This window comes from Opisthorchis viverrini, assembly GCF_000715545.1.
Source record: "Opisthorchis viverrini unplaced genomic scaffold opera_v5_2, whole genome shotgun sequence".
Taxonomy (NCBI): Eukaryota; Metazoa; Platyhelminthes; class Trematoda; order Opisthorchiida; family Opisthorchiidae; genus Opisthorchis; species Opisthorchis viverrini.
Window position 1 is genome coordinate 705,135 of NW_008751658.1, and position 20,463 is coordinate 725,597.

A 20,463-nucleotide genomic window follows, 5' to 3' on the forward strand; every position below is an offset into this window, starting at 1 on the left:
CGACCCGGCTGATGGCACCACGCGACGGCCGATGTGGCATGAGTTTATTTGTGTATGTGCGATTCATGGTTGTACATGGGCTGGGATACTGCCCACACCTAGACAGGAGGATGATTAGGGTCCTCAGCCGAAGCCTTTTGCTCAAAAGCCTAACCGCAAGGCAGCGGTGTTTGGCGGGAAATGCAAATGCATTACCATTTCTACGGAACAAGTCGCCACATGTTCCAACCCCCAACCTGGAGGGCCAGGAGACTGTGTTCGTCAGACCTCTAACCATTGACCAACCTGGTATGAGAGACTTTGTGAGTATAGCTCAGTGGACCGTTGAGGTGCGCAAACCGTCACACCACGGTGATGTCCAGTCTCTTCGTGACGGCATATCCTTCAGTACTGTAATGTTTCCCTAAACCAGGCATGTCCAGTCTCTTCGTGACGGCATATCCTTCAGTACTGTAATGTTTCCCTTAAACCAGGCAAGAGTTTTTCTGTAGCATTTTGGGGGAATAACATCACTCTTTTGGAAACAAGTTTTTGTGCTTTTCTGATTTCGGAAGTAGTAGTGTAGGAGATAGGGTGTGGTGCTAATATCGCCTCTCGGATGGACTACATTCTAGTGTGTGATCGACGGAGAATGCTGTCGTGTGCACCCGTTTCCGAAGGATTTATCATATGGTATTGTTACACGAGGTTTTTTCTGGTAATATATCAGATTTCAGGAGATTTCAAAAGAACGAAATGGAGGTGGACCTGGGATAAAGGGTTCTAAGCACACTTATTTAGGGTTTTATCTAACCTCCTCGGTTGGTGATTTAACCTGCCAGGCAGTTTGATGAGTATCATGAAGACCAGGGATTCTGTCTTGGCTCAAGTACCCTGGAGTGTTTGACCTGCCGGTGGCCATATGCAGGTATGCACTTGAAGGTATCTTATGCAGCATCACTTACTACCTACTGGTTTAATACCGAATAAGGCATCAGTTCGTGATGCGGGATTATTCGTATGCTGTCCTCAGTGTGTCGCCTCTGATATGCTTGCAGCTGATGTTTCGGGCCTTGAAGCGGCGTATTTCTGTGCGCTGCTGTTTGGGGATATCGTGTCCTTTCGTTCACTGCTATGACAAGCCGTCATTCTCCCCTGTCTCTTTTTTCTCTCCTAGCCCCAGAAATCTCCGTCCACCAATCAGCTTGCCATACTGGAAACGGCTATGAACACCTATGACGCCCATCTGTCGCTACTGCGTGCACATATTCAGGATAGATTCGCTGATCTCGATCGCCAAATCCGGCATGCCCGTTTGGGGATATCGTGTCCTTTCGTTCACTGCTATGACAAGCCGTCATTCTCCCCTGTCTCTTTTTTCTCTCCTAGCCCCAGAAATCTCCGTCCACCAATCAGCTTGCCATACTGGAAACGGCTATGAACACCTATGACGCCCATCTGTCGCTACTGCGTGCACATATTCAGGATAGATTCGCTGATCTCGATCGCCAAATCCGGCATGCCCTGGTGAACACCGGCAGTTTCGGCTGGCTGGCCGCATTCTTTGGTCCAGAGCACATCAGCGGGACCTTACTATCCCATATGATAACGTTCCTGAACGATAAGGTGTGTCACTCGTGTGGAGCGGTGGTTGACGACTCGTAGGCTGGTTCTGATAAGTAGCTCTGTATTCACTGACCGAAGGGGCCACCTTTAGAGGAGACCACTAGTCCTCTCTCTATGCATTATCAGCCCTTCGCTAAGATTGCTTCAGTTCTTCTGGAGGGAACTAAGGGTTGTCTTTTCAGCTTAAGTTGCTACCATCACAGAGGCTGTGATAAAAGACTATGATCAAGCTGCATTATTGTATAAAGCAACTAGCTTGCAGGCTGTACGCACTCAGTCCTTTCTCAACCAAGGAGAGACTACCATGAGATCAAGGCCTACCCAGGAGTTCAGTTGGCACGTTGCAGTGAATAGTGTCATGAACCCTGTTTCAGAAGAACTTTTCATAAGAAGGATTACTGTATAGTGGCAGACGACAAGTATTTAGTAATACACTACTCATAAGGTGGAGGTCCACTTCGGTTATGATGATTACGTCGGAAGCGTCAACAGGACTTTCAGTGAGATGGTCTTCGTGGAGCGGGTTTACTGTGAATGTATTGATCGTTTGTTTTGTTTTTGAGTACGGAAGTCGTTCCTGCCGAGCCCCACAATTTCGTTTTTCACCACACCCTTGGTGTATTTCCTTCTACCAATCTATTGAATCATGTGGTTTGCGTACGTTTGACCTTTTCAGACCGACCATGGACTTCGAACATCATTCTACCGGCAGATTGTCCCTTTGGTCACCGGGATCGGTGTCCAGTCAGTCAGTGTGGTTCGACCGCTCCTCGAACAGGGTTTGATTGATCCAAACGAAACGGTTGTGGAAGCCTGTCTACACTCGCTTACCCAGCTTCTTCGACGACAACTCCTCAGTCCTCCCGTGGCGGTCAGCTTTCTTACCCGATGTTTGGCTCTGACCACCCACCCAACACGACGTATCCGGCAGAGCGCAGTTGGTTATATAGCCACGTTTGCACGTCTCGCGACAACCAATACAGAAGCCAACACTGGCGCCAACGGTACCATAAGTGCTCGCCGTGTTGAAAAGCGTGGTAGGGCCTCTGAACGGGAACCGCTAATGTGGACCAGAATGTGCACACCAGCTAGTGTTTATGCCCGGTTGGCGAACGCGGAAACCTCCAAGATATTTTTCCGGTTAGTTTCCCCTTATTTTTTCGCTATTCAGAAACATTCAAATATATAGACTGGGGATTTGTCCATCATATGTAACCAACGTATGCCACAACGCTGCGTTCTCGGAACCTGTATTGCTGCCCTGGTTTCCCTCTCTCTCCCATATCAGTCACTATCGCTAGCTTGCAGTGCAGGTATTGTATGCTGTCTGTTAGCAGAACAGACGTTATGTAACAGGTGTCATCCTCAAGAACGCATATGTTGTCTCTACACAAAGAGAGGAATTCAACGGATTAAGTGTACTGCGGTCGGTTTCCAGAAAGCTGCTCAAAGCGATTTTCGATACACTAGGATTACTAAACACTTGGTCGTTGGCTTGTTCGCTGAGCTGGGCAATTTGGTTGCAACGTTTCATCTGTCGGTAGCTCAGGTGGCGTACATGGTCGTTGGCTTGTTCGCTGAGCTGGGCAATTTGGTTGCAAACGTTTCATCACCAATCGAGGTGACATCATCAGTGCGTAGTTGTGCGTAGCGGTGGGTTAGTGGTTGTGGTTACTAAACACTTAGTAAACGGTCGTGGCCCTCACAAGTGCAGGTCGCTCAAAACGGGGGCACCACTTTCGCAGAGACCACATCATGCTTGAGTATTCCAGATCCCAAATAAAAACTTTGTGTACAACGACGTGAAATCACCGCTCCTATTTTTATGTGATGGACGCCGATATTCATGCGACCAAGTCTGAGCAGTGGATGTTGTGACCAGACCAATAGTTAAACGGCATTTCCAGTCAGTTTTGCCCTACGCAGAACTTCCCGTACAGGTCAATCTCGCTGAGTTTGTTTGGATAACTCCCATCTTCATTTGGGTGCCCATTCGCCCGTGATGCCGAAAATGTCTTTCTTATTCGCGCTTCTTACGGTGTACATGTACCGCATCGTTTCAAAATGTGTTTTTGTGCGTCTGTTCCTCAAGTCGGGGTGGCGTTATTCGGTCTGGATTTCCTGTGGAAGTGGAGAACGTTTCTGGTAATCGACTCAGCCAGATTTGTATGCTTCACGTTTAATTGTGCCTAAATCCATTCCAGAAGAATAAATTGCAGACGCATAGTGCACAAATTGACGTTATCCCGTAAAAAAATGACGGAATGGGAAAGTAAGTGTATTTGATAGAAAACCAGGAAAAGTGGTTCCTCATCTTCCCCAGACCATCGTCCAGCCAGTTACAGGATTTTGCAGTCACTCCTAAGTGGTAAGGTCCGGTCTGTGCAAATTTTAGCTGCTAACTAATGCGGGACTTTGAAGAAGGGCAGCTGGGCAATCCACTACGCTTTATGTGAGATTGGAACTAACCAGGTAGACATGACCGGATCGGTAACATATCCCCCTGGCTACTGACGGCTTGATGCTGTGCTAAATGGTGAAATCTATCGACGAAGAGGACGCAAACTGTCTTTTTGCACTGACGTAGTGGCTTCAAATGGGGATGAAACCTGATGTAGATTACTTTTCAGAAGTAACATCATCCTTACTACTTTATACCCAAGACTCTGTTCCAACTTAAAGTGCATCGAACAAGATAGCGGCGTCTCGAAAGGGCCCCATAGGTTCTAACTTGGGTGAATGTGCATCACAAACTACCGCTAGCATGAGAAAATCGGCGCCCAACTGGAAGTGAACAGGCTATCAACCATCCTTTAGGCAGCCTGAAGGAATCGCGATGACTGAACTGCAGTCAGTTTTCCCCATGGTTAGTTAGGAGTAGCGAGTGGGAACCACGCAGTGAAGGAGCCTCTGAGGTGGTTCGATGTTTACGGTTTTAATAAAGCATTCCGACACACATAAATGATGAGTGTTCACTGTAGTTGTTCACTGTAGTTGTAGTTCTTCTGGAGGCCGAGTGATTTGTGTAGCGCACAACCTTTCGCAACTGTCGGTCCCCGCTGTTTTTTTAGGCGAGTCATAGGCAACGGACCTCGTTGCCACCGGACCAGATAACTGCGCGCGAGTTGTACCCAATCGCCTTAAGAAAGGGTACAACCGAGCAGCGAGTGAATCAAACAAGGAGAATGAGTTCCTCTGCCCTATGTGACTGCATCAGTTCATTGTCTCCTCTGCCACTTTGCTTCTTCCTTTTCGTTTCGTTTAGTCGTTCTGTTCGGCGATGTTTCACCAGTGACGCCGTCCTTCTTACCAGTCTCCAACCGTCCATCAGCCGCACCATTCTTGACTCGTTGGTATCCTTTGTCACAAATGCCAGTTCCACGTGTAATTCGGGACCACAGAGAGCACAACACGTTCATCAATTGTTGGATCGTTTTTTCAAAGTGCTCAAGGAGCGCGAAACCTCGAGGTCAATCACACGCTCCAATGAGACACCGTGCTACACTTCACCAGACGTAAGTTTTAGTCTGAAAACCTATCTGGTCCCATATTTTTTGTAACTTGTAGTGCGCGTTTCTCACTCAGTCAGTGGTTGTAGCCCCGTGGAATCGCACCAAGGGGATGAAGTTTTGCTCTGATCTCCACGCGTCTAGCTTCAGCTGGCGGGCCCATGGATCAAGTAACTACTCGTTTTAAATCTAAGCACGATACGTCTAGCTGATGGTTTGGTCAGGTTGCTTATCACAATCGTGACTAGTCATTGGTCATCATTGAGTCTCGTGGTTCCAGTCCGTAGTATTTTTCCGTGTTATTTCACATCGATTTAGCCCATTTTTTGCTGTAATCGACTTGGCAATCATCTCAGGTGAGAATTTTAGCTCACTCCTCATGCCCATACCTCTTCACGGTGAATATCGTTCACCCTGGATCGCATTTATCATCCGAAGTCGGCGATGGATCTGCGTCATTATTGACGGCGAAAAACGGGAACCCTTAGAGTATGCCGATGCGCTACGTACACAATGGTGTCACGTCTATTGCTCCAAAACCGAATGGATTACCGCCTTTAAGCATCGGTCAGACACGTGAATGTTTACTGCGTGTGGCGCTGATACGGAAATCGGTATCAATTTGTGAGATACTGGTTCGGGATGTCTCAATTTAGGAGTGCTGTTAACGAACCCTCAACCAATTGGATCGAGTTGCTCTGCCATACGACGTTTGTCGTTCTCGAATTCGGTTGAAACGTAGTGCTCTTTCTGCTGCATCAAAAGAACTACATTGTAAACCCGAAGTCTCCGAGTCTGGTAGCTCACGCACCAATATGCTTTTTATACATGATGCGACACGAAATGTTTGCTATTCTTTCATGCTAATAATGGTTGTCTCTCTCAACTCTTTCCTCAGGATGAAGTGGTCGCTTCGCTTCTGGCCACATTGCAATGGCAGGGTCTAACCGACCTGATGGAATCGCAAATCCTCTTGTTGGCACCACTTGTGAAAGTACTATGCGAGGCTGGTAATGAATGTACTTGGGCCGCAGCCCCCGTTCGTGGTGGCCACAAACAACCACCGAAGGCCCCACCCAAGTGTCGCACTCGAGTTATAGACACACAACATATCATATCGTCAGCCTTGTTGCCCTCAAGTAAGCAGGTTCCATTGCTTTCTTACGTTCCTAGGTGTCTCTCTTGCAACACGAGAGTCCTTCTATTCCCGGATTTCTTACGACTGAAGCTTTGGGTAAAAAAAAGACGTACAATGAAATTGATCTCTGGCGAACCGCATCACCTGTAGCGGGGAATTTTACGGCCTTCATATTTGAAAGCTATGTATGATAGAGAGACGGACTACTAGAGATTAGTAGCTCAAAAAGGGCGACACTGTCATGCACTTTCTAACTATTCGAGGCCTGTCCTCAGCTTGATAATTAAGGTTCCGCGCGTGGAAAGATTTCCCGTTATGGCACAAACACAACCGTGGTGATCCATGAGACAACAACACCCATTTTTCACCGTTCCACCTTGATTTTCCTATATGAGATAGTCTAATTGTTCGCACATGCTTGAGGCACCCATTATTCATAAAGGACCTTATCACTGCAGCAAATTTACCGACAGCAATAGGAAAGCGCTACCGTCGTGGCTGTTGGGCTCCGAAAGTTATTGCATCCACCCTCTCTGCCACAACTGACTCATATTATCACTGTTGTTAGGTTCCGAATGGGGATTTAACCAACTCTACTGGACGGACAATCAGTGGATGGTTAGCGAGGATGTATCTCCCGGCATCTGATTCTGTCTCCTCACTTTATTGAAAGACCTCGGTCACGCGACGGCAACGAATGGGACCTCCTCAACAGAGCTTACAAGGTAGCAGGTTGCATGGATCATTTCGTGTGGTGTAACAAACGGTGTTACTTGTTTCCCAAGAAACCCACCGCCGAGCAAAGTCTACATCACGATGCGGAACATCCTGAGAATCTGGGTTTCTTACTACCTGGTCCCATCGACGAATTGTATGATTCTTGGGAAGACTCGCCACAGCTTACTAAACCTACCTCTGTTCCCTCAAAGACGACGTCGTTTGAATATCTACTACGAAATGGCGACGCCCAGATTTTCAAACAGGCTTTGGCTCCAAAATAATGTTCACGTTGCGACTTACAAGTGAAGGCATAGCCCACTACAGTCACATGTAATAGTGTCTCCATGACTCCCTCAAATAAACCAGCAATAAGTGTTTGCTGTTGGCTGTCAGTGGCCGCTATCCGCGATAGTCCTGAAAGCATCTCATACTGACTGGGGAGCTCGTCATTTAAAACTGAAATAGGCATCAGAGCACAGTTGTCATAACCATCATTGACAGCCTCATGGGTGGAAAATACTGGCAATTCACTGTCATGTCAGCTCATTCAGATAAAGGCTTACAATAAAATGAAGGAAGATAAGACGTGGGTAGAGGCCTAGCACTAGACTGTCACAAGCACTTGAGTCACTCACTCGGATGACCGAGTCAGACAAATCTCTCTCTCTGATAACGTACTGAACAGAGCCTTTGAAAATGTCAATTCTCCGCGACTCCGGCTGGCCGCCGCCTCCAAAGACAGATCCCCAGGAATAATTGAACATCACGTCGTTCGGAATAAGGTATCGCCTACTGTTCGTTGACTAGGCTCACGTGCAATCTGATTGGTCGACCAGGCGACACATAGGGTACCTGACGCCAGGTCATCCTTACCCACAGTACCACAAGTAAATCTACCTAGTGGAGCCGATACCCAGTGGGCAAACTTATCAATTTCCCTATTTGGTCATCGGTAACACGATGGACTTGTGCTCGCAAAATGCTGCTCAATCGCATTAATGTCGCCATTATGTAAGTTTCGAAGTTCTCGTTCCTGCTTGACGGCGTTCTACCTCCTATAGATGCTGGTATGTAAGGCCTTAAACTTTCAAATTCACTCGCTCCTGCTTAGCGCTGTTCCTACTGTATACATGAGCTATCGAACAGTCTGTTGCAAACATCTCCTTTTTCTTTTACTTGCAGAAACGCCCAAAGTTGTCTTTCCGGAAGATCCACTTCGCATGCCTGACTTCCCTTCATATTTGCGTCAGCTAGCAGTGTGATTAGTTAGGAGTAGCGAGTGGGAACCACGCAGTGAAGGAGCCTCTGAGGTGGTTCGATGTTTACGGTTTTAATAAAGCATTCCGACACACATAAATGATGAGTGTTCACTGTAGTTGTTCACTGTAGTTGTAGTTCTTCTGGAGGCCGAGTGATTTGGCGCACGCACAACCTTTCGCAACTGTCTGTCCCCGCTGTTTTTTGAGGCGAGTCATAGGCAACGGACCTCGTTGCCACCGGACCAGTTGCGCGCGAGTTCTTCTGGAGGCCGAGTGATTTGTGTAGCGCACAACCTTTCGCAACTGTCGGTCCCCGCTGTTTTTTTAGGCGAGTCATAGGCAACGGACCTCGTTGCCACCGGACCAGATAATTGCGCGCGAGTTGTACCCAATCGCCTTAAGAAAGGGTACAACCGAGCAGCGAGTGAATCAAACAAGGAGAATGAGTTCCTCTGCCCTATGTGACTGCATCAGTTCATTGTCTCCTCTGCCACTTTGCTTCTTCCTTTTCGTTTCGTTTAGTCGTTCTGTTCGGCGATGTTTCACCAGTGACGCCGTCCTTCTTACCAGTCTCCAACCGTCCATCAGCCGCACCATTCTTGACTCGTTGGTATCCTTTGTCACAAATGCCAGTTCCACGTGTAATTCGGGACCACAGAGAGCACAACACGTTCATCAATTGTTGGATCGTTTTTTCAAAGTGCTCAAGGAGCGCGAAACCTCGAGGTCAATCACACGCTCCAATGAGACACCGTGCTACACTTCACCAGACGTAAGTTTTAGTCTGAAAACCTATCTGGTCCCATATTTTTTGTAACTTGTAGTGCGCGTTTCTCACTCAGTCAGTGGTTGTAGCCCCGTGGAATCGCACCAAGGGGATGAAGTTTTGCTCTGATCTCCACGCGTCTAGCTTCAGCTGGCGGGCCCATGGATCAAGTAACTACTCGTTTTAAATCTAAGCACGATACGTCTAGCTGATGGTTTGGTCAGGTTGCTTATCACAATCGTGACTAGTCATTGGTCATCATTGAGTCTCGTGGTTCCAGTCCGTAGTATTTTTCCGTGTTATTTCACATCGATTTAGCCCATTTTTTGCTGTAATCGACTTGGCAATCATCTCAGGTGAGAATTTTAGCTCACTCCTCATGCCCATACCTCTTCACGGTGAATATCGTTCACCCTGGATCGCATTTATCATCCGAAGTCGGCGATGGATCTGCGTCATTATTGACGGCGAAAAACGGGAACCCTTAGAGTATGCCGATGCGCTACGTACACAATGGTGTCACGTCTATTGCTCCAAAACCGAATGGATTACCGCCTTTAAGCATCGGTCAGACACGTGAATGTTTACTGCGTGTGGCGCTGATACGGAAATCGGTATCAATTTGTGAGATACTGGTTCGGGATGTCTCAATTTAGGAGTGCTGTTAACGAACCCTCAACCAATTGGATCGAGTTGCTCTGCCATACGACGTTTGTCGTTCTCGAATTCGGTTGAAACGTAGTGCTCTTTCTGCTGCATCAAAAGAACTACATTGTAAACCCGAAGTCTCCGAGTCTGGTAGCTCACGCACCAATATGCTTTTTATACATGATGCGACACGAAATGTTTGCTATTCTTTCATGCTAATAATGGTTGTCTCTCTCAACTCTTTCCTCAGGATGAAGTGGTCGCTTCGCTTCTGGCCACATTGCAATGGCAGGGTCTAACCGACCTGATGGAATCGCAAATCCTCTTGTTGGCACCACTTGTGAAAGTACTATGCGAGGCTGGTAATGAATGTACTTGGGCCGCAGCCCCCGTTCGTGGTGGCCACAAACAACCACCGAAGGCCCCACCCAAGTGTCGCACTCGAGTTATAGACACACAACATATCATATCGTCAGCCTTGTTGCCCTCAAGTAAGCAGGTTCCATTGCTTTCTTACGTTCCTAGGTGTCTCTCTTGCAACACGAGAGTCCTTCTATTCCCGGATTTCTTACGACTGAAGCTTTGGGTAAAAAAAAGACGTACAATGAAATTGATCTCTGGCGAACCGCATCACCTGTAGCGGGGAATTTTACGGCCTTCATATTTGAAAGCTATGTATGATAGAGAGACGGACTACTAGAGATTAGTAGCTCAAAAAGGGCGACACTGTCATGCACTTTCTAACTATTCGAGGCCTGTCCTCAGCTTGATAATTAAGGTTCCGCGCGTGGAAAGATTTCCCGTTATGGCACAAACACAACCGTGGTGATCCATGAGACAACAACACCCATTTTTCACCGTTCCACCTTGATTTTCCTATATGAGATAGTCTAATTGTTCGCACATGCTTGAGGCACCCATTATTCATAAAGGACCTTATCACTGCAGCAAATTTACCGACAGCAATAGGAAAGCGCTACCGTCGTGGCTGTTGGGCTCCGAAAGTTATTGCATCCACCCTCTCTGCCACAACTGACTCATATTATCACTGTTGTTAGGTTCCGAATGGGGATTTAACCAACTCTACTGGACGGACAATCAGTGGATGGTTAGCGAGGATGTATCTCCCGGCATCTGATTCTGTCTCCTCACTTTATTGAAAGACCTCGGTCACGCGACGGCAACGAATGGGACCTCCTCAACAGAGCTTACAAGGTAGCAGGTTGCATGGATCATTTCGTGTGGTGTAACAAACGGTGTTACTTGTTTCCCAAGAAACCCACCGCCGAGCAAAGTCTACATCACGATGCGGAACATCCTGAGAATCTGGGTTTCTTACTACCTGGTCCCATCGACGAATTGTATGATTCTTGGGAAGACTCGCCACAGCTTACTAAACCTACCTCTGTTCCCTCAAAGACGACGTCGTTTGAATATCTACTACGAAATGGCGACGCCCAGATTTTCAAACAGGCTTTGGCTCCAAAATAATGTTCACGTTGCGACTTAGAAGTGAAGGCATAGCCCACTACAGTCACATGTAATAGTGTCTCCATGACTCCCTCAAATAAACCAGCAATAAGTGTTTGCTGTTGGCTGTCAGTGGCCGCTATCCGCGATAGTCCTGAAAGCATCTCATACTGACTGGGGAGCTCGTCATTTAAAACTGAAATAGGCATCAGAGCACAGTTGTCATAACCATCATTGACAGCCTCATGGGTGGAAAATACTGGCAATTCACTGTCATGTCAGCTCATTCAGATAAAGGCTTACAATAAAATGAAGGAAGATAAGACGTGGGTAGAGGCCTAGCACTAGACTGTCACAAGCACTTGAGTCACTCACTCGGATGACCGAGTCAGACAAATCTCTCTCTCTGATAACGTACTGAACAGAGCCTTTGAAAATGTCAATTCTCCGCGACTCCGGCTGGCCGCCGCCTCCAAAGACAGATCCCCAGGAATAATTGAACATCACGTCGTTCGGAATAAGGTATCGCCTACTGTTCGTTGACTAGGCTCACGTGCAATCTGATTGGTCGACCAGGCGACACATAGGGTACCTGACGCCAGGTCATCCTTACCCACAGTACCACAAGTAAATCTACCTAGTGGAGCCGATACCCAGTGGGCAAACTTATCAATTTCCCTATTTGGTCATCGGTAACACGATGGACTTGTGCTCGCAAAATGCTGCTCAATCGCATTAATGTCGCCATTATGTAAGTTTCGAAGTTCTCGTTCCTGCTTGACGGCGTTCTACCTCCTATAGATGCTGGTATGTAAGGCCTTAAACTTTCAAATTCACTCGCTCCTGCTTAGCGCTGTTCCTACTGTATACATGAGCTATCGAACAGTCTGTTGCAAACATCTCCTTTTTCTTTTACTTGCAGAAACGCCCAAAGTTGTCTTTCCGGAAGATCCACTTCGCATGCCTGACTTCCCTTCATATTTGCGTCAGCTAGCAGTGTGAGTCACGTGACTTTATGCGATTGGGAAATGTTTTCAGCCTGGAATTCCTGTCGTTGTAGTCTTCTGATGAAATACATATTATGTCCGCCTCCCACCCGTTGGGGTCACCACACGGTGGCCGAAATAACCTTCTGTATAAGTTTAATTCTGTTTCCGTTTGGAAAGGAAATGCTTTTGATGCGGCAATCGGCCTGCACCCCATATATTTGTTAATTCCATGCCGTGCCCAAAGCATAGGTGTAACCTCAGCCTAGGTGGTCCCATTCTTCGTCCGTTTGCATATGAGGTTGATGGATTAAAGTGCTGTTCTGATTCTGGTTGTACCTTGCGGCGTTTTCGTCCTAGTGTTTTATCCACCTTCCGTTTGCAGAGCACTTTTGGGATTACTTGTTTTCTTTCACATTTCTTGTTCACAGTTCTCTGCAACCACCCATAAGCAACTACGAGCGTTTGTTACGGCGGGATTTGTTCTCCGGTCGTATCCCTCTGAGCGTTTGTCGTTCAACAGGTAATGACCAAAGGTGGACCAGATTGGTTTGGACTTCAGCAACTCCCAGTGGAGGTGGTGGTGGTAGCGGTGGCGGACAACCCGAATCAACCGATTTCATGGACGGATCAATCACCCGCTTGGGGAATCATCTAAACCATTCAACAAGTGTTCCTACGTCGATGGACAAACGTTATGGCGTAGAGAACACTGGTCGTTCTGACGTACAACTTCAGGGCATGTTAGTCGCACATCTGCAAGAGCACCGACCCGGTCTTATCAGGTTAGTCCTGTTTGGTGGTCTTGCGTGGAACCGTCTTTACATCATAGTTCCATTCTATCATCACTGTCGTGCGCCCGTTGTTCCAGAGAGCCTTCAGCTGGTAAACAGCTCCTTTGAGATAACACATTTGGAAACTGATAACGGTTGCATTTCAACCAACATTCGGAGAGTGTGGCGCTGGCACCACATCAGTTTGTCTGTCAAGAACAAAGTACCTATCGGGACGATGCGTTCCGTAGTCTAATGGGTTAGGAGCAGCCCTACATCCTCTACGCTTAGAGGATCTGCGGAAACCCTTCATTCGACCATCGGTATCTCCGAAGAATGGTGATGTTTTCTAAGGACATCAAGTTAGCTGTGCTGATGTATGTCAATTTTTGGAAGGGACTCTCTCCAAGATGACCTACCCACCCTCCGTTAGTCTGGGTAGGACATGTACTTCGCGCGTTACAAGATAGGCTACCTCGCAGTACATTTTTCGCCCAGTCCTGTGCCGAGTGGAGACGACTGAATGGTGAACACTATGACCTGGCAAAGAAGTGTGGTAGCACTAATCACACTCGGTTGGGTTGACAACTGCCTTTTCACTCATCTGCCTTCAATGTGCGGCTGCCGAATTTCTCGTATATTAATACCAAGTCACTTCAACATCAATTACGTGATTGTATCATCGCCCCAGGTTGCTAACTTTATCTCCTCTGCTTTCCCACTTTTTTGGTGACCAAGACTCTACCAGCTGGAACCACTGGATCTCCAAGTGTTGTTCAGGCAATGGAGCAATCAAGTCAGTCGAGCGCATTTTGGGTTAGACAGCCGTCCCTGTTTAGAAGTCACCCGCTCCTAATTTATTTAGTTTGTTGGGATGAAACGGCGGTCGTGAACACAAGTTTCTTGACGTGGTAATAATCTGTAAGCTGTGCGGTGCATTGCATTGCAGTCTCTGCTTTTGCTTGAACTTCGCAACTCGCAGTATCCATATTTAGTAACAACCAACTGATGTACATTTCTATGTTCCAGTTGTCTTATTTCGTTCTTTCATTGATATGGCCGGGGATTTCTTGTCCCACATGAGTGACTTTCTTGCTACCTTGTCAGTGGTCAGTAAAACTGAAATATAATATCAAACGCTTCTTTAGGAAGTGTCAGTAGTGCGACAGAGTAAGTATACAGGAACAAAATTTGAGTACCTCTGAAACAGTTGCTTTCATTGACGTCTGTGACTTTCCAACCTGATGGATGATCACGAAAAACGTCTTGTCCGCCCTTTTGTTCTTCCCCATACTCCGTGTCAATGATATTCCCGAACCCTGCTCTATCTTCTCAGCCTAGCAGCACATGGTTCTGGACGCTTGCTCGCCTCTTGTTCCAGTGGCGATGGAACCGTCAAACTGTGGAATTGTGGACTCTGGCCGGTCGATTCCGACGGCTACTTAAACCAGCTATCCTCTACTGGGGGACCAGTAAGGAACATGGCAGAGAATACAGCCATCAGACAAACAGCTTCCAGACCAGCAGGTCTGATGCATATTCATGCACTACCCACTCGCTCGTCATGGACGTATAACTGTTTCGCTGAGGAACAGTCACCTAAATCCTGTCGGGTAAGCTCCCAGTCCTCATATTTCAGGGGCTATCCGAGCAAATATTAACTCTAAAGAGACAACCAGCCTACTTTTTCCCGTTGAAGTAACTGAGGTAGCATTGTAAGCACCATTTTCTCCGTTTTATCCTTAGGGGTAGATGGCGCATCGACGAATCCATATTTGCCGTTTGTTAGCCTGCATTGGCTGAACCTGATTCAATTTCTGCTTAATTCGAAGGATCAGCAGTCAGGACAGACACCCTTTCGAACACGTAATGCTTTCAAGTTGTCATCCGCTTGACATTTGAATGACCGCGTCGACTTTTGCGCAAGGCTATTCGTTTGCAAACATTCCGACGCCTATTGGAAAACCCAGTGATTAAACCAATGGCTGTGTATACAGCCTGAGGTACAAACATTCTCTCCACTAATAAGTATTACTGTCCGATATGTCCCGTGAGATGTATTTTGATCCCCCTGACCTGTATGGTGCCACCCACTAAACGGAGATGAGTGAATAGCTACCCGTGCGCAACTAAGGGAAAATAAGTGATATAGCCCACTCACTTCTCACCATGTATCATAGCCGCCATCCATAGGTCCCAGGCAACGGAATGCTGGCGTTTGAACTGCTCCTAAACAGGCACAAGTGTGATTTGGATTTTTTTTAGATTTGTTGACCCGTATCTGGTAAGCACTGTGGGTGATGTTGATGCTGAAAAGGCTTTTGAAGATTCCCATTCCCAGGAGGGAAATTCTCATCAGTCAGATACAAGCCTGTTTTATGTATATACTTCGTATTTTAGTGACCATTCTTAGTTATGATAGCTTCGTCTCTCATCGTACCGGCACTGCTACTCGCTGTTATTATCGTGAACACCAGCTTTGTGATTTACATTCCGTTAGGTTCGTACCCACAATATGGCCACTAGTTTGCCAGAGTTATCGCACAACCTGCTTCACCCTGAAGTCGTGTAGACATGACGATCATTCGAAGTGTGCATCAAGCAGATGATGGAGTTTCTTGCACATTTGTAGTCATCCTTGGGTTTTACTTATCTTTCCTCATGTGTTCCATTGTCTTCGTTGTAAAATTAAAAAAAACTCTTCACTGTTACCAGAAAGAGCGGAAATCTGCACCCTTCGTGGTTTCTGGCTTGATCGACTTGGGACGATGCTACAATGCTTTGTCAATTTTATTCCTTTATAGTTAGTTGTATATTCTGATTCGAACGTTGTTTGACGATGCATTTTCCCGCTGTGGGGTATTGCTTCGCAGGCCTATGATGAAACCTGGTCGCACTAGTCGTAATAGGTCATTCCCCAAATGTTGGATTGTTTCTTGTCAAGGTGACCCGGTACTATCAAACACAGTAGCTAAGTCGGGATACTTCTCAAGTAGGCTGTTTATTCAGTAGTTACGCGCTAATTGCAGGATGCTATTTTTGTCTGTTACTTGCCTTTCTTCAGGGACTCGTGTGGATGACAAATGGCTCGAGCCTGGTGACCGTAGCTGACTACCGCTCACTGCATCGTATCGACATGGAAACAGGGTACCCAAATGGCTTGGTAGAGCAGTTGTCCGCCTCGGATCCAAGCCGCGTTGTCTGTTTGGCGTCTTCTGCATGTTCCCAGTTTCCCGCCCACCTGAGTCTTCTCCAGCCGAGAATAGTGGGTGGTGGTGACTCGAATCTTGTAACCTATGCTACAACCAGTAACCTTATCATAGGGAGGGATTTGCGTGTTCCATTCTCTAGTCCTCCAGCTTGGTGCCTCAAACAAGACCGAGGTTCGGGTAAGTGGCGTGTCGTCATGTGTCTCCCGCTCACATTGTTTCTTGGTTGCCAGTTTCTTTCCCAACTCACTGGTGCGCAACGCATTGGGGCATTGTGTACTTTACATTTGGTGAATTCTACTTCAAGACGATTTTTCGGTTTGTGTGAGGACTTTAACACACGTCTGATTATGCGAGACAAGCGCGGCTCGTTTACCCATCTCACGAAGTACACCATAATTCGCCCGTCCGAGGTATCTAAATCAGAACCGTCGCAAGATTTCCTGAATGCGTAATCATAAGAGCAACTTGCTTGTCCAGCTACGATGATGGTAGAGAGGAGATTCATTTCGGAATCGTTGACCGTATTCAGAAACCCTTTGTAACAGCGACTCAGTGATCCTCGTGAACTGCTGACCAAGGGTTTCATCTCAAACCGGAAAGCTGGATGCAAGTCCACGCCCAAAACATGGTGGTAAACTATTTTACATGGTGCAGGACAGCATACGTTGGAAAAAGGACTGGGCGGCCTACGTGGACCGTACCAGAGCTAATCTTTAGCTCGATTACCGAGCTAGTCAATCCAACTAGACCTGGTGGACATAAGTCATGTTATGTTAGGTGGAAGATGGAGCCCCGTTGATATAAACGCTTCCTTCCATCCCATAAGCTGCGCACGAAAAATAATCAAGCCAATCGGTATTGATTAATCCTAGCACTGTCAGTTTGTAATTGACATTCTAACGAATGATGCTGTTGTGTCAACTTAGTTTAGTTACTAATTGTGCATGGATGAGGTAAGTTGCTGATTTCGGGCTTCGATCGATCCGTCAGTTATCCCGCGGCTACTGTGGAACATCAGCTAAAATGATGATGCTGTGAGGTAGTGTCAATTATTGAACATCGACCGGGCTTTTGCATCGTTAGTTCGTGTTAGGTGTTTTGGAAACAGCTATTCAGAATGTAATAACACTATTCGCTCCTGCGTCCAGCAGAAATTCGTCTCATCGTGTGATCCGATCAAGTTAAAGCGTTGAGAGTAATCCATCCATTTCAACAGAAACGAAGGGTTGACTTTCACTTCCTTCCGTTTTGACCAGACGACCTGACCTGTGCATACTTACTCAACAATGCTTAATTTTTAAGGAATCCTAAGCTTCGACAAATACACTCATATCAACTGGGTTTTCACGGGAAACTGAACGGAACCGCTCGTTTATCATGATATTCTTTAGCTGAATGTGCCGCACAAAGTAAAACATAAGGTTGGCGGAAAATCTGGAGCTGTTCCTACCTGATGAGCTTCAGGCAATGCGAAACCAGTTGGGGAGGTTTTCAGCAACTTTGTTAGTAGTTCCCCTAGTGAGAATCCTAGGCTTGTTTGCCAGTCACGGGATCCTAGAAAACTCTTCCCGTAAGAACACCACAGCTTCATTATAGCGGTGATGTTACATCACTCAGTTTGTTTTCTCATGAATTTCATGGTGCCCAAAGCCTCTTGGTTTTTCACTGCGTTGAGATAAATGTGGACCCATCACTCCAATATTACGGGTTGAATAAGACCGGGCATGACGTGTGTAGCAGCTTGTTCGGGAGAACATTGAATTCTCGCTATATTGGAAAGCTTTGAGTTCATGGCGGCCTATCGATTCCGTTACATCTCTTGCTCATGTTTTCCGTGTTTATTCCCTTCCTCTATGTAGGCCTTATTAGATCGCTGGTGATGCACAGTTGTCACACGTGGTTGGTGACTGGTACCTCGCGGAACCAGCTAGTCAGCTGGGACTTACGATACGAGCGGCCCGTCGCCTGTGTACAGCATCAGCATTCCAATCCTCAGCGCCAGCAACAAGGCCACTCAGCCATCCTGAAGCTCAATTTAGCGGAGACTGTTACATCTCAACTTAGACGTGGTTTCCACCTTGGTGAGGATGTAGGTCGGAGACGAACTCTTGTAAGTTACACTTTAGTACACACAAAGTTCTATTATTTTTTACGGTTGCACTCACCTGTAGCCGGCATTTATCGTAAATTTCAGTCTTACTTCTTGGAAAGCCATCAAGTGTTCTCAGGAATTTTCACAATCACCTCCCAAGAATTTTTTGGATTCGAAGAAACAAGCGTTGGGAAAGAGATTCGAGGAAAATTGTAGTTAGAAAAAGAAGCGGTGCGTGTGTTTGTTCGATCTTGGTTGTGGTATAACCGTTGAGACCTTATGGCTTGATCGGCTTACCACACTTTCTAACCCCATCCCCGGATGCTTCGGTAGTTCGAAATTCGACGACTAAACCATCGCTAGCGACTCACACGCACGCTGTTCATGCTATCAACTACATATTGCATTTTCAAGTGGTAAGCTCATTCACCTACTGCTTATATTGGATAGGAATCTTGTGGCGTCAAAGGTCATGCAATCTATTGCTTAAAATCTGGGTACATGAGGCGCTCCAACGTTAAACGTACATGAAGAGGATACTTGATATTCTTACCTGTTGATTCCTACTTCATAATACCCCAATATCTGTACTGTTCCGAATGCTGTGATCTACCGGTAGAATATGTGAGATGCAATACATAGTTGGCCTGAGGTCATTTTGCAGAACTGTTTCCAGGTGTTAAAAAACTGAATTAATCTATGTTACAGTTATTTTTACTCGCTCTTTTTTATGGAATATACATTAGCTATCCTTTCCTTCTGCGGGTGGCAACTCTTCTATGGGAATACAATTTGAGTTGTGGCTAACGGAGAGTATTTGGTCCATCTATATTTTTAATTGGGGTCTCAGTACAGTCACATACGGGCTTGGTAGTACACCAATGAATAGAAACCGCCGAAGTGATGATCCGACTCCACGCTCCGTAACGCTGATGTCGAAGTCAGTCGGTTAACGGTCGATTGGTGCTTGGTGAAGTTGTTAATTACAACTCATGTTTCGACACGTCATGTGCGAGAAACCAGGCTGTGCTTTCAGGGATTTATGGCTTGATCTATCACCGATGAAGGGAATATCCAGACATTTTTCGATAGGGACATAGCCCTAATTTGACTTAAAAATGTTTCAGAAAATTGAATGTTTCTGGAGCGGCTAATCAAGAACCAGGACTGCTGCCCCATAGGGGGGAGCCCAAGTTTTCTCCGTGTGCATACCCTGTACAAAAGGCGTGACCAACGTGCCGCCGACATCCTTGGCTGAAAATTCCCAGTCACTCCCGTCTGCGTCCGGAGCAATTTCATCCCTCTTGTTTTACGCATGTCACACTGCAGCTGTATCACAGCTGAACAGGCATTTTCTAACTTGTCGATAAACAATAGGTACCAGGTCATAAAACCCGGAATTTCTCCTGTGTAGATTGTGGCCAGTTCAGATCGGAATAATGGCGTCACGATCTGGGACTTGGAGGCCTGTGCTTCTGCCTCATCTGCCGCAGCTACCGAGAGGACTCTGATGGCACCTCAAACACACAGGCCTGTTGTTAACGGTGGTCTCGTCGCAGCTTCCTGGGCCAGGCCAGCCACAACCCTGGATTACTCTCCAGTGCGTTCAGTCCTGTGCCTCCCTCAGCCGAACTCACAAACAGCAAACCAAGGATCCGGTTGGCCGACTATCGTCTCCGGGGGTGACGACGGGCGAATACGCCTTTGGAACTTCTCCAAGGCATCCAACTCCAGAATTTTCGCCCACTCTGCGGGAGAGGCTCCCATTGGTAATCGAATCTCATACAGGTAAATTCGGTTTCCATATCTGTATTCCCATTTGAGATCGAACCCTTCGGTAAATTACCGCTTGCGTAGCCAAGAGATGAAATGCTTTAGAGTTGGTCACGAGCCGATAAGTGTTTGTAGTTGTTACGGTAGCGGAGTTGTTTCTAACCTCTCTATAAGCACCGTTCACACACGCTAAACAAGACTCTCACTACCAAAGGCATTATATGCCGTTAGCCTTTGGTTTCTTCCCAAGTAACTACAAACCCACGTTTTAATGCCATTAGCGTGACGGTGTCCCTTTTAACGGCTGTTGGCGAGGATTACGACTTGTTGTCTCGTGGATGTGATAAGCAATGCTTTTCAGTTGAGTCCCCGTTGAACAACGACCCTATGCTCCCAAGTCTTGTGTCCCACTAAATTTATCGGGAATCTGTCCGTCGTTTAGTGCTCCAAATTGATCACGTTTCTAGAGAATTTCTCCACAACCTGGACTCCACAGACCTTTCTAAACATGT

At 46.7% G+C, this 20,463-nt stretch overlaps 1 protein-coding gene across 1 annotated transcript in view; it reads left to right on the top strand.

Annotated features, from left to right (window-relative positions):
• T265_00185 (hypothetical protein) overlaps positions 1 to 20,463 on the top strand; it is a gene marked incomplete at both ends in the record, with an annotated part of 47,281 nt that overhangs the window by 25,349 nt on the left and 1,469 nt on the right. The window contains 12 exons of the mRNA XM_009163893.1: positions 1,369 to 1,605; positions 2,282 to 2,745; positions 4,871 to 5,120; positions 6,013 to 6,233; positions 8,754 to 9,003; positions 9,896 to 10,136; positions 12,038 to 12,113; positions 12,533 to 12,886; positions 14,211 to 14,487; positions 15,939 to 16,263; positions 17,946 to 18,196; positions 19,593 to 19,966. Of these exons, the coding sequence (XP_009162157.1) occupies positions 1,369 to 1,605; positions 2,282 to 2,745; positions 4,871 to 5,120; positions 6,013 to 6,233; positions 8,754 to 9,003; positions 9,896 to 10,136; positions 12,038 to 12,113; positions 12,533 to 12,886; positions 14,211 to 14,487; positions 15,939 to 16,263; positions 17,946 to 18,196; positions 19,593 to 19,966 (3,320 nt within the window). The remainder of the gene's footprint in view (positions 1 to 1,368; positions 1,606 to 2,281; positions 2,746 to 4,870; positions 5,121 to 6,012; positions 6,234 to 8,753; positions 9,004 to 9,895; positions 10,137 to 12,037; positions 12,114 to 12,532; positions 12,887 to 14,210; positions 14,488 to 15,938; positions 16,264 to 17,945; positions 18,197 to 19,592; positions 19,967 to 20,463) is intronic.